General features: G+C 34.4%; 1 protein-coding gene and 1 non-coding gene across 6 annotated transcripts; one reads left to right on the top strand and one right to left on the bottom strand.

The window, feature by feature from the left end:
* Positions 1 to 223: 223 nt before the first annotated feature.
* On the bottom strand, positions 224 to 305 carry TRNAS-GCU (transfer RNA serine (anticodon GCU)). Its single transcript has one exon. It is a non-coding gene; the product is annotated as a tRNA-Ser (tRNA).
* Positions 306 to 659: 354 nt separating this feature from the next.
* Positions 660 to 7,415, top strand: mal (molybdenum cofactor sulfurase). Of its 5 annotated transcripts, none has more exons than XR_013059865.1 (10): positions 660 to 1,133; positions 1,306 to 1,462; positions 1,540 to 2,205; positions 2,269 to 3,245; positions 3,306 to 3,503; positions 3,572 to 3,786; positions 3,850 to 3,959; positions 5,367 to 5,437; positions 5,665 to 5,779; positions 6,709 to 6,733. XR_013059865.1 is itself a non-coding variant. In XM_076623672.1 (10 exons), exons 1-9 carry the CDS (start codon positions 1,040 to 1,042, stop codon positions 6,783 to 6,785), a joined length of 2,565 nt encoding a protein of 854 aa, XP_076479787.1. In that variant the 5' UTR covers positions 662 to 1,039; the 3' UTR covers positions 6,786 to 6,821; positions 7,275 to 7,415. The 5 variants fall into 5 exon arrangements, 4 of the variants coding, with proteins under 4 accessions (XP_076479787.1, XP_076479789.1, XP_076479788.1 ...); XM_076623672.1 differs by lacking the exon at positions 5,665 to 5,779 and adding an exon at positions 7,275 to 7,415 and having other exon boundaries at positions 662 to 1,133; positions 6,709 to 6,821; XM_076623673.1 differs by lacking the exon at positions 5,665 to 5,779 and adding an exon at positions 7,275 to 7,415 and having other exon boundaries at positions 665 to 1,133; positions 3,306 to 3,488; positions 6,709 to 6,821.
* The last annotated feature ends 4,984 nt before the right edge of the window (positions 7,416 to 12,399 follow it).

The raw sequence follows: 12,399 nt of genomic DNA, 5'->3' as shown, positions 1-12,399 counted from the left end.
AATTATTCCAATATTAGGTTACGCAATACATAATGTACAAAAAGATAAAAAAATACGTCTGTCATTTCTATTTTCTGCATAATCTATTTGTGTTTGCTTAAAAAATTCTCATATCTTCTTTTAAATTTTATTACTTTTTGTCAAGATATACTAATGTACTATAAAAAGAAGAATGTATTAACATGATATAAGATTTTAAAAAATATAACAAAACAGAAAAAGTCGACGAGGATGGGATTCGAACCCACGCGTGCAGAGCACATTGGATTAGCAGTCCAACGCCTTAACCACTCGGCCACCTCGTCACATGAGAATTTAATCTTTAAATATACTTGAAACAGTCCAATGATTTAATTTAACACAAATTCCTTTCACTTTTTAACTAATTGAATATATTTTTATTCTTTGGTAAATACTCTAATCTTATTCTAAAACATATACTGCATCTCTGTTTTGTGTTTCATATACATTGCAGTATGTTGCAACAAGTACTCTGTTTTCTATTGTATGTTATATAATCTCAATTGTATGCACGTGTGTATCTTCATATATACATGCATATGTATATTCAAGCGTTGCCTTATCAACTCGTTGAATTTTCTGTTTTCCAAAGTTTTTGATATTACACCTACTAAACTTTGAATAAAATTATCGTTTTAAATATAGAATCTTATTGATAGAATAAATCTGTACATAAAAAACAATTCTGCTTCTTCATTTGCTTTCACTTCTAGTTCTAGTACATCTTATCGTGTATTTTTTTACATGTTTTGTAAATAATGATTATGTAGCTGTTGCAACTTATTTACTCGCGATTTTTAAAAGTTCGTTATATAAAAGCAATGCATGAGTCATGGGCAACAGCAATTATGTGAAATTCTTCGTCATAGTTCTTTGGAATCTAAGAAGCACAGTATTCACAAGCCTTGTCAAGTAATCATTACTAGATTGCATGGTCGGTGTCCAGTATTATTCTCATACACAATGTAACTTTGTCAGTGATTCTATTAGGTAGTCTACATATTATAGATCAATCGATATGGAAAATACGATAGATTCGATGTTATCGTATACACCAGTATACGATGAAGAGATTACGAAAAGTTTTGAAAATAATTTTTCAAGAATTAAGGGTAAGTGGCAAGCAAATTGCACGATCTTTACATTTAGCGTTTCTTACAGATATGACACCATATGGCATACATCCAAACAGATAATTCCCATGCAATAATCTGCATTAGAAGATAACAGTATCTTTGTAAAGGGTAAAGTAAAAAGTATCTTTAACCGTTATTTAACTTTCAGAGGAATGTTACCTGGATCATGCAGGAGCAACACTGTATTCTGATATGCAAATAAAAAATGTTGCATTTGATTTACACAATTCTCTTTATGCTAATCCACATTCCATTGGAACTGCAAGTAATATAACTCAAGATATTATAGAGCGTATGAGATACCAGTAAGACATTCTGAAGATAAATAATACTGTTAATCAATAATACTGTCAACTATGATAATAATTTTTCAATTTTATAGGATTTTGTATCATTTCCACACCTCTATTGATGAATACAGTATTATTTTCACATCGGGTGCAACTGCGTCTTTAAAGTTAATAGCTGATACATTCTTCTTTAACGAGGATAAAGAAGATACCTCTAATTCAGGGCATTTTATCTATACACAAGATAATCATACTTCAGTTCTTGGCATGAGAGAAGTTGTTAATAAAAAAGGAGTAAAGATATCTTGTTTGAGTCACAACAATGCTTTCGAAATTTTCAATTCTTCAAAATCTATGAGTTCCTATGAACAACAGAATAATTCCACCAAAAGTAATTCGCTGTTTGCTTACTCAGCCCAATGTAATTTTTCTGGATTAAAGTATCCTTTAACATGGATTAAACATGTACATAATGGAATTCTATCTAGCGTTGTTTCTGATACATCTACAAAGTGGTATGTCCTACTTGATGCTGCTAGCTTTGCATCTACAAATGACTTAGATCTATCTATCTACAAACCAGATTTTGTTTGTTTATCTTTTTATAAAATGTTTGGATATCCTACTGGAATTGGTGCATTACTAGTAAAAAATGATAGTGCAAGTGCACTTCAAAAAGTTTATTATGGTGGTGGTACCATAGATGTTTCGTTGACCTCTGAATTGTTCCATATAAAAAGAAGAACCCTTCATCAAAGGTATAAGATCAATAATTATTTCTAAACTTAACTAATTTCCTACTGATATACATCCTGTTACAGATTTGAAGATGGTACTATCCCATTTCTCTCTATAATTTCTTTGAAACATGGTTTTGATATATTATCATCTGTCACAATGGACAAAATTTCAAAGCATGTATTCTCACTTGCAAGGTTTCTGCACAGATCTCTGTTAATACTTCACCATGCCAATGGGAAACCAGTTGCAAGATTGTATTGCGATACTGCCTTTGATAATCACAACATACAAGGGGGTATTGTTACTTTTAATCTTATGCGGTCCAATGGTGAATATATAGGATACATGGAGATTTTACATATGGCAGCTTTGTTCAAAATACATCTAAGAACTGGTTGCTTTTGCAACCCTGGTGCATGTCAGAGATACTTAGCATTATCGAATAAGGAAGTTCTTCAGAATTATGAGGCTGGATATGTTTGTGGAGGTTCAGCAGATCTAATAAATGGGAAACCAACAGGTGCTGTTAGAGCTTCATTTGGATACATGTCTACAATCAAGGATGTTCAAACTTTATTACTTATGATCAAAAAGTGTTTTGTGGATGGGCCACCAATAAATAAAATTCCAGAGTGGTGGTTAGATTATAAAAGAGCTTTATACAAAAAATATTATCAACGTGATGTAAATACAAAAGATGTAACAAACTATGTTGCAAATGATGATATGAATGGAATTACAGATAAATTAAAGAATATGAAAAAATCAGTAACTCATTTTATTAATGACAATCCATTTTTTAAACTCACAATGGACACTAGTGCAACTAAAAAGAAATGTACTTTAGAACAATTGTACATATATCCAATAAAGTCGTGTGGTGCCTATAAAATAATAGGTTCTTGGAATTTAAATTCAAAAGGTCTAGAATATGATAGAGAGTGGATGATTATTACATCTTCTGGTATTTGTTTAACACAAAAGCAACATGTTAATCTTTGTTTACTAAATCCAATAATATATAAAGACAGAGGAATCATGCAATTACATTATCCAGGTAAAAATTATGATTATCTTTTTACGTGTTGATTAATTTAATGATCGAAGGATATTTCAGAAATGCCTACTATAAACATTTCTTTAAATAGTAGCCCAAAAAATACTATAAATGGTACAGTATGCCAAAGTAGAGTTTGTGGGCACAAAGTAGAAGGTATAGATTGTGGTTCAGAAGTTTCTGAATGGTTAAGTTCAGCATTAGGTCTTCCAAATCTGAGGCTTATAAGACAAAATGATAATGGTAATAGAAAGAAAGGTATCTTTCATAACATAAAATTGCAAAGATTCTGTTTTCTCATATATAACTGCATTTTGCTTTTGCAGAGGATAGTAAAACTAAATTATCATTCGCTAGCCAAGCTCAATATTTAGTAATAAATAAGGCAAGTGTATCATGGCTTAGTGATAAAATATCTGATACAGAATTTCAAAAAGACACAATTATACATAGATTTAGGGGAAACATGATATTAAGCGGTTGTGAAGCCTTTGAAGAAACAAAATGGGAACATGTCTATATAGGAAAAAATAGTTTTGTGGTATGTTTATTGAAAGAACAAATATAGAGGTTATATACTTCTTTCATTGATGAATATTATTAGGTAACTGGGCCATGCACTAGATGTCAAATGATTTGCATTGATCAAACCACCAGTAAAAAGACAGTGGAACCATTACGTACACTCACAGAACAATTTCATGGGAAAATGAGGTTTGGTATTTATTTAACCAAAGAAACTAAAGAAGACGGAATCATTACTGTCGGAGATATCGTTCATATTTTATAACTGAATGATTAACATAATTATTATCAAATATAGATAAAGGTACTTTATACAAAGTTATATAAAAATATGATTAGAATTTTATATAGAAAAAAATTAATATATTTTATAAATCATAAAGTATTGAGGAATACTTAGTATTCTTTTCCGCTATTTTTATAGATTGTTATATAGAAAACAATATTCATTTTCTTGTTACTATAGACATGATGCACCATACCTGCCAACATTACAGAATTTACAAAATATTTTATATTAGAAAAATTAATAGTTTTCTGCACCATTATATACATGTGATACATAAAAAATATAATAGGATATCAAACTTAAATATAGTTCACTTGAATGTAGAAGTACAAAAAATGAAATACTTTTTTATATTTATAACCTGTTTTCAATAGTGTATTTACGATTTTTTAAATTAATCTCTATTATTAAAAAATAAAGATCAGTTACAATATAACAGTTATTTGTACTTTGTATTGTAAGTAGTTTGTCAAGTTAAATTATAGCTTTTCGAATTTCCTTTATCAACTTTGGCAATACTGTAATTATCAGCAATGTTCCGTGGCGTTTTCTATGCACACCTGTCATACGTCACTGTGAACGAGGTTCAGTATAGTCTGCAAATTTTCAGCAAGGTGTTGATTTCTACGTATTTCTTCTGTTTATCTCCGATTACGAAACTGTAAAGTTCGTAATATTAAACGTCATTACATACCGAGTGTTTTGTTTCGAAACGCGCGAACCTTTTGAAAATTGTATACGTAGGCAACAGGTGTCTAACATCGCACATGTCTCTTTGATTCTACCGATCATCGCGAAATTAAACGATTACACGAATAATCGTGCCAAAATCTCTTATTTTTCGGAGTTTGAGTCATGGTAAAAACGATCGATAGAATTTTATATCAAAGTGTTCGTTTTAACAAAGTTCCGTGATAGAAGTGCGATAACCGTGTATTCTTAATCGCCAGTACGTAAAGATGGAATACGATTATCTTATTAAATTCTTAGCCCTCGGAAATTCTGGAGTCGGTAAAACTAGTTTCCTATATCAATATACCGATGGCACGTTCGAATCTCGTTTTATATCCACTGTTGGCATTGACTTTAAGGAAAAACGTGTGGTAAGAGATTGTTTCATCATTCAGTACTTATTCACTTATATTATTTTCCTTATTACCAAATACAAGTTGTCTTTGTTGATTTTTATATAAATTTTATTTATTTAAAATATCTTGGAATATGTGGGTCAAAGTATGAAAGTACATGTAAATGTCTTCAAGATACATATGTTATCATGTACAAGCCAAAGTCATTAACTGTTACAGATATACCAGACAGCAAATGGTAGAACTCAACGTGTGCATTTGCAGCTGTGGGACACAGCTGGTCAAGAGCGGTAACATTTGTTATGATAATTCATTTGAAAACTTGTATTTTATAGTAATGTTCATACTAAACAAGGCTTTTAGTGTTTCCTATAAAATGCTTAGAATTCTTAATGAAAAAATTACATTTATTAATATGGTATAAAAGAAGGACATAATAATAAGGTTTAGGAATTGACATTTAATAATAGAGTAATGGTAGATTTGATGAAAGTGTAGCAATGCCATTAATATCCAGGTTCAGAAGTCTAACTACAGCCTTCTACCGGGATTCCATGGGTTTTCTACTAATTTTTGATCTGACCAATGAGCTGTCCTTTCTTGAAGTAAGAAATTGGCTGGAGCAGCTTAGGGTACTCATTATTTATTAATACTATTACTGTACAAATTGTGCAATGAACGATGATTTGAGTTAATTTATTTGTGGAACACAATCTCCATTAGGCATACTAATATCTTAGTTGGTTTCATGTATGATGATCATTTGGTATATGTTGCATGATGTGAATTAATACTGTAGTAAAGATATTTTGAATTTGGGAATAAAAAGATTCAATGAATTGTGCATGGAAATTTAGAGCATGAAATATGATTTACTTTGTATGTTTGCTAGAGAGTAATTGTAAATAAAATAGTAGTAATAGTAGCTTGCATATAATTAATAAACTTATTGATATATGTTTCTTGTATTCCTATACGTAAAAAGCTCAAACTATCGTTCGATCGAAAAATTATTGAGATTTATCATATAGATAAGTGCAAAAATTTTACTCAATTAATAAGAATATTTGCACCATGCAATTAATGTATGATATAATCATTAACGTAATGCGTATGACATCTGCAAAATTATGTGAAAAATATCGTTTTTTTTTTCGATTATAGAAGATAAAGAATAGATAAATCGCGAGTTTCGGGTATGAGGAAAGTCTGCCTCCGAAAAAGTAGGAAATTTTGATCTTGAAGAGGAAGAAATCCTAAAGAATCATTAACGTAATCTGTTTCTTAGCGGTAGGAACTAACTGAAGAAATAATGCAGCGTTGTACATAGTGCGTTAATGTATATTTTTAATAATTTTTTAACAAGAAGAGTTTCCAATTATTTATTCATAATATTATCTTGATGTGTTTGAGAATTTTTGTTGTAAGAAGATGGATTAGAATTGTCTCATTGTCGGATTTAGTTGGAAGCTCTTTATCGTTTGCATTGTGGTACGTTTCTGTTTCTCATTGATTCTCGATTTCTTTGTTTGATTGTTGATTCATATTTGTACACGTGTAGACTCACGCATATTGCGAAGATCCAGACATAATTCTCTGTGGAAACAAATCCGATCTCGAAGACAAACGGGTTGTTAGTGAACATAAGGCACGGGAATTAGCGGAGAAGCATGGGTAAATAACATACTACACGTCTTTCATTACGTTCTTTATCAGCCATCCGATTCATTCAGCCTTGTTTCTATCGTTTTCCTTTCTATTTCCTCTCTCGAAAACCAAACAGTATATCTGAGTTGCACGCATTCTCATAATAATTTCTAAATCCGTTTGTCACCTATATTTTCTTCCAATTCCTTTATTTCATTGGTATAATTAGAAGAGACGATACTTACGTAGGATGAAATTGCGGTTTATGCTATTCAAGTCTTCCAAAGATTCTATATAATAAATAACCTATATAGTAAATAAATGTATAATATATAATATATGATATATATTGAGAAGTTCACTACGATTTACGATATTTGAAAAATTGTATTTAAAAACACAGAAGTCTGAAATAGCGTAAACTGCAAGAATCCAGATTAACAGGAAAGATAAAGAATCTGAATGAACTATACTCTTTAGCTTGGTCTACTTGGAAACGAGTGCAGCTACGGGCCAGAACGTGGCACGTGCCGTGGATATACTTTTGGACCGGGTGATGCGCAGGATGGAAACTACCGTGGATAAATCATTGCTACCTCACCAAAGAGTGTTACGATGCCACGAGCGCGACACACCGCCTCCAAGTACTTCCTGCTACTGCTGACACTGTTCTTACGCGTAGCGTAGCTGAATAAACTTGCCTCGTCGAGCTTGCACTTTATTCAGCTAACAACGTTGCACGACTGACTTGTACTCGAATCTCCAGTCGTTTAAATATTCCAAGGTATCCTACTTACGACTGTGCACAGTAGAATATCAAGGATGTACCAATTCCGGAGCACTAACATAAATTCAAAAGTTTGTGCACCTCCATTAGAAAAATTTCTGATCGAAATGGTCGATAGTTTACTTATACATTTGCGAAAAGGGAACTATCTTGTATGTTACACACTTGTGCATCGTTGTATTCTGAGAAAAGGATTCGCGTTGTTTCCTGGTATTCACGCGCACACTATCGTCTTCCATTAACCGCTTCCCCCGGTACAAAATTCTGTCTGATAAAAACCGACGCGTATCCTCGACGTGTCGTACCTTTTCACTTCTTCGCGATAACGTGATCTACCTGTTATTGTTGTACGCACAACGTGTTCAATATTGTCATATTTGCTCTGTCTATTCATTCGCCAAAAATTGTGATACGATAGCGTTCCGATCACTTAGGGTGAAACGATCAATTTTCGACATGTATATGTATTTTTGATGCTATTATTGTACCCATACCAAAGATTCATACGTCTAGTCGTTAAGTATTGTGCTGAGAATACAATCAAAATGTTGTTTGACGCACCGTTTATACTGTGGTTAATCGAATGTTGATGTGTCCCTGTTCTTATCAAGTTTTCAAGCAAAATGTAATTATATCTTGTGGAGATTATATATATGTTAATCCTTCTAGTTATTAAGGAGGAGTATCATCGAATGTTTATGTGTACAGTTACGGCTGATCGAGAAATGTTCGAAATATATAGAGATATATATCTGTTGAATACAGGGTGGGATGATAACTTTCTAGTTACTCGATATTATATTATAGATCGTTGTAAAATGGATGGCGTAAAATTGCAGTATTATGGGAGAATGAATCTTGAAACTTGGCGCGTCTTTGTGAGAAGGCATTTTCATAATATTTCTCTTGACGTAAAAATTTTGCCAGGCTGTTTGAAACGATAGAGATATTCTGAGTTATTGCCCTATCCTGTGTATTGTGTCATACGTCGACGTAATAAAAGCAGATTGCACGAGTTATATCTCTTCCGACGAAATTTTGTCGCTCATTTTCAGTTTGCTACGATCTCGAGAGCAACGAAAAATGAAAATGCACGATGGATACAATGATGAATTAGGCTAGTGGATTTTTTATCTAACTTTTTCTCGCGTACAAATGGAATCTCAAAATTCGATCGGTATTTTAACGTTTGTATTATCATGAAACTACGAGTGTATTTTCGAATTTATTCGATATCGCGTGGGTCTCGATGTGTTCAATTACGACCAGATCTTAGCAAACTATGTCGCAATCGTATAGTGAAAATGTAACTTCGCGTGACGGTGTTCGTGTCGATGTGTGACTGTGTTTTTCGAGACTTTTCACTGTAAGCTGTTCAGACTATCTCGTCTATCGAACATTTCGACGGACAGAGACGCGTAGAGCGTGCTCTATCATGTATACGTACTTATTCAACTACTTCATGAAAATTCTGTTTGAAGGAAATGGATCAGAACAGAAATTTCCAAGAAGAACATCTCGCTGAGCAAATAAAAGCTCTATAGTTCCGCTTAAACGAACTTTTATCCGTTTATCCTCGAATCCTCAACTGGTAAGGCCATAAAGTAGCGTACCTATGTTGGCTAAGCATGTACAATATAAGCAACGAAATAAAAGCAACACTACTCCACCAAAAACTCGACAACAATTTAAAGTCAGCGAACACGAAGTTCCAAGTAGATTTCCAATACAATCAATCAAACATGATGCCCTGGGAGTGTAATATAGGTTGTTCGAACTTTATCTTTGCCAGTTGAAGGTTGAGAAAGCGCTCAACTTCTTTGCTGCGAAGTTAGAAATATATAATAGAAAGAAAAGAAAGAAGAATGATTTTACCTCTATAGCAGAATGTAACCGGCAGGTGTCCTTCGCGTAGTTTTGCGTACTCCGTTGGGGCTTGAAATCAAATACAAGCGGATCGAGTGATGGGGAAAGGTTGCCTCGAAAACATCTCGAATATCAGCCGGTGAAACTTCCTTTCATCAATAATGCGGAGAAAACGCGCAACCAGGGAAGGTTCGTTGGGAAAGTTCTGCGCGAGAACTTTCTTTATGGAAGTTCGATCGAAGTTTCTGTCTGCTAGATTATTAGCCGGCTATTTATGCACAACACGGTTATTGTTTACGGCTACGTGCGCTTTTTAAGCTCGCGGAATCGGGCAAGATGCATTTTTACGAGCGGAAGTTGGAGCGCCGCGACGGTTTTACAAGGATCGCCTCGATCATTCCGCGATCGGACGAACTATTGACTCGTCATCGAGGGAGATGCTTTCAATGAGATACTGTACATTTCTGTGCACTTATTCCAGGCAAACTTATCGAATCAATAAAAGACAGAAGTTGTGAAAACGAATGTAAATATGGGTCGAGTTTTGTTCTGCCGGATGAACGGCAATTTCGTGGCTATATTACATTTTTTCCAGAAATTCCTTTTCCATATATATATATGTATATGTATAACGTAATACGTTACAACGTTATAGCATATAACGTAATACGTAATAACGTTATACTATATAACGTAATACCATATAACGTTATGTTATATAACGTAATACGTTATACCGTTATACCGTATAACGTTATACTATATAACGTAATACGTTAGAGCGTTATACTATATAAAGTAATATGTTATAACTTTATAGCATATAGCGTGTTACGTTATAACGTTATACCATATAACGTTATACTATATAACGTAATACGATGTAACGTTATACCATATAACGTATTACGTTAGAACGTTATGTCATATAACGTTATACTACATAACGTAATACGTTATAACGTTATACCATATAACGTATTACGTTATAACGTTATACTATATAACGTTATGTTATATAACGTACTACGTTATAACGTTGTCTCAATGGAAAAATTCCAAAAAAAAAATAAAAAAAAAATTTTTATTGTATATTTTCGACTTCTTTTTTCGCGTAGAATCACCCCCTTTTTGCTTGTACCACTAGTTACCAACCACCCTGTATAAATATAACATTATTTTGTTTCATTTTTTCTATAACCAGTCATCGAACCGATGCATGATGTAAAATGCGATAAACCTGTGCAGTGATACACCGGATGATTCGTATTTACAACCGATTTTTTGGTCGCGTTCAAAGTTGCGAATAATTGGGATTTCAATTAAACCGATTAAATTAAAGTGTTCCGTATCAAAAACCATGTGAGTGACATTCATAAAACACGCAACGTACTTGCTTTAAATCAGCGTTTGTTCTTCAATTATTCCTATTAGACATGCATGTTCTACTAATACGTGTCAACAGATTCTATTCTCTAGAGTATTGACTAAGACACTGTAAAGATACTATCATAAAAACTTACTCGTGATTTCACATTTAAGACGTTCAATTATTTCTGTTACTAACATTATATTCTAATACTTGTTAGAATCTTGTAATATCAGACGTCGCCTTTCGCAGTATTCAATAAGAGAATTATAACTACACCGAGGAAACTGATCACATGCAGTAGGAATCGATATTTATGCCTTGCTTTGCCTTCCTCTGAAAGCTCGTTGACCAATCGAACGATTAGGCGTCCGTAGCTTTGTCTCCGTCGACAACGTGCCATTGATATCGGTAACGACCACTTTGAGACTAGCAGTTAGGCCCTGTCCCTCTATGTCGCCTAATTATTACGCGGACCCTCAAGTTCATTTGATAGCGGCTAGACAAAGCGATGGAACCGTTCAAAGCTCGCAGGACTATCAAAAGGACGCTATTTATCGGACCGTGGTTGCTCGTCGGCCAGACATGGGGGTCTCTTTCCACCGACCTGGTAGTCAACCTCTTGTTCCTACCCTTTTATTCCCTATTCACAGTGCTCTGGCGCGTTCGAAATTTCGCTCAAGGTGAAGCCCAAGTTTCCACGACACGGTGTCAGAAACTTGTGACCGGAAGTTTAGCAGAGTCATCGCGGTGAGGTGACCCAGTCGTGTCGGTTTACGGCTCTTCGTAGATAGAACGGACTTATCAACGGTGGAAATTAGCAATTTCGAGAGAATGCTTAATTCCTTCGAATCGTTTATGTTCTCGCTTTATAACCGTACTTTCTTTCGTATCGCGAACTATAATGTTTAGCCTCACCAGCTCTTGAATCCATGGGTGGTAATGTTAGCCAGTTTCAGCATGGCTGCTCCATAAGTGGAACGAAGTTTCCAGCGGTATAGCGTCAGTTGCAAATAAACCAGGAAGCCGATGGGTGCTATCAAAAGCAAGACCAGCCAAGAAAGCAGAAGTTGCAGTTTGGTTTCAGTTTATGTACGAACGTAGCATTATGTCAGAGGAGCTTGCAACCGTTTGCCGACAGTCAAAGCCATGATAGTAGACTTTCGATCGCGAAAGTGTCCGAAAAACAAATTAACCGAGAACTATATGGGAAAGTTAGACTATCGAGATACGGATATTGATCACGCGAACAACCATATATCAGGATGAATTAACGGCCGAGCCTTGGATAAGCTCTCTAGTATATTTCACCTTCGACCCACGAAATACAAACCGACTTTCGGTCAAAGGCAGGATCCTGCCCACACGGCAGATCTGCACGTCGCGTCGCTACGTACGATCTCGTGTCTTCGCTCGATTTGTCGAACGGGCTGAGGAAAGCGGAACAGTTTCAGTTAGATATTGGTCTGCCAGATAAAACGAAATTACCCGGCGACCTCGAGCATTGCCGGACACTGGGAATCGTTTGGTTTTCTGGGTCAACGCTGCTGTCGGCTGATTTATAACTTCCGGCTGATACTTCA

Source organism: Bombus vancouverensis, chromosome 13 (genome assembly GCF_051014615.1).
Source record: "Bombus vancouverensis nearcticus chromosome 13, iyBomVanc1_principal, whole genome shotgun sequence".
Classification (NCBI taxonomy): Eukaryota; Metazoa; Arthropoda; class Insecta; order Hymenoptera; family Apidae; genus Bombus; species Bombus vancouverensis.
The sequence above is the reverse complement of the archived record's forward strand: the minus strand, read 5'-3'. Positions and strand labels throughout refer to the sequence as shown.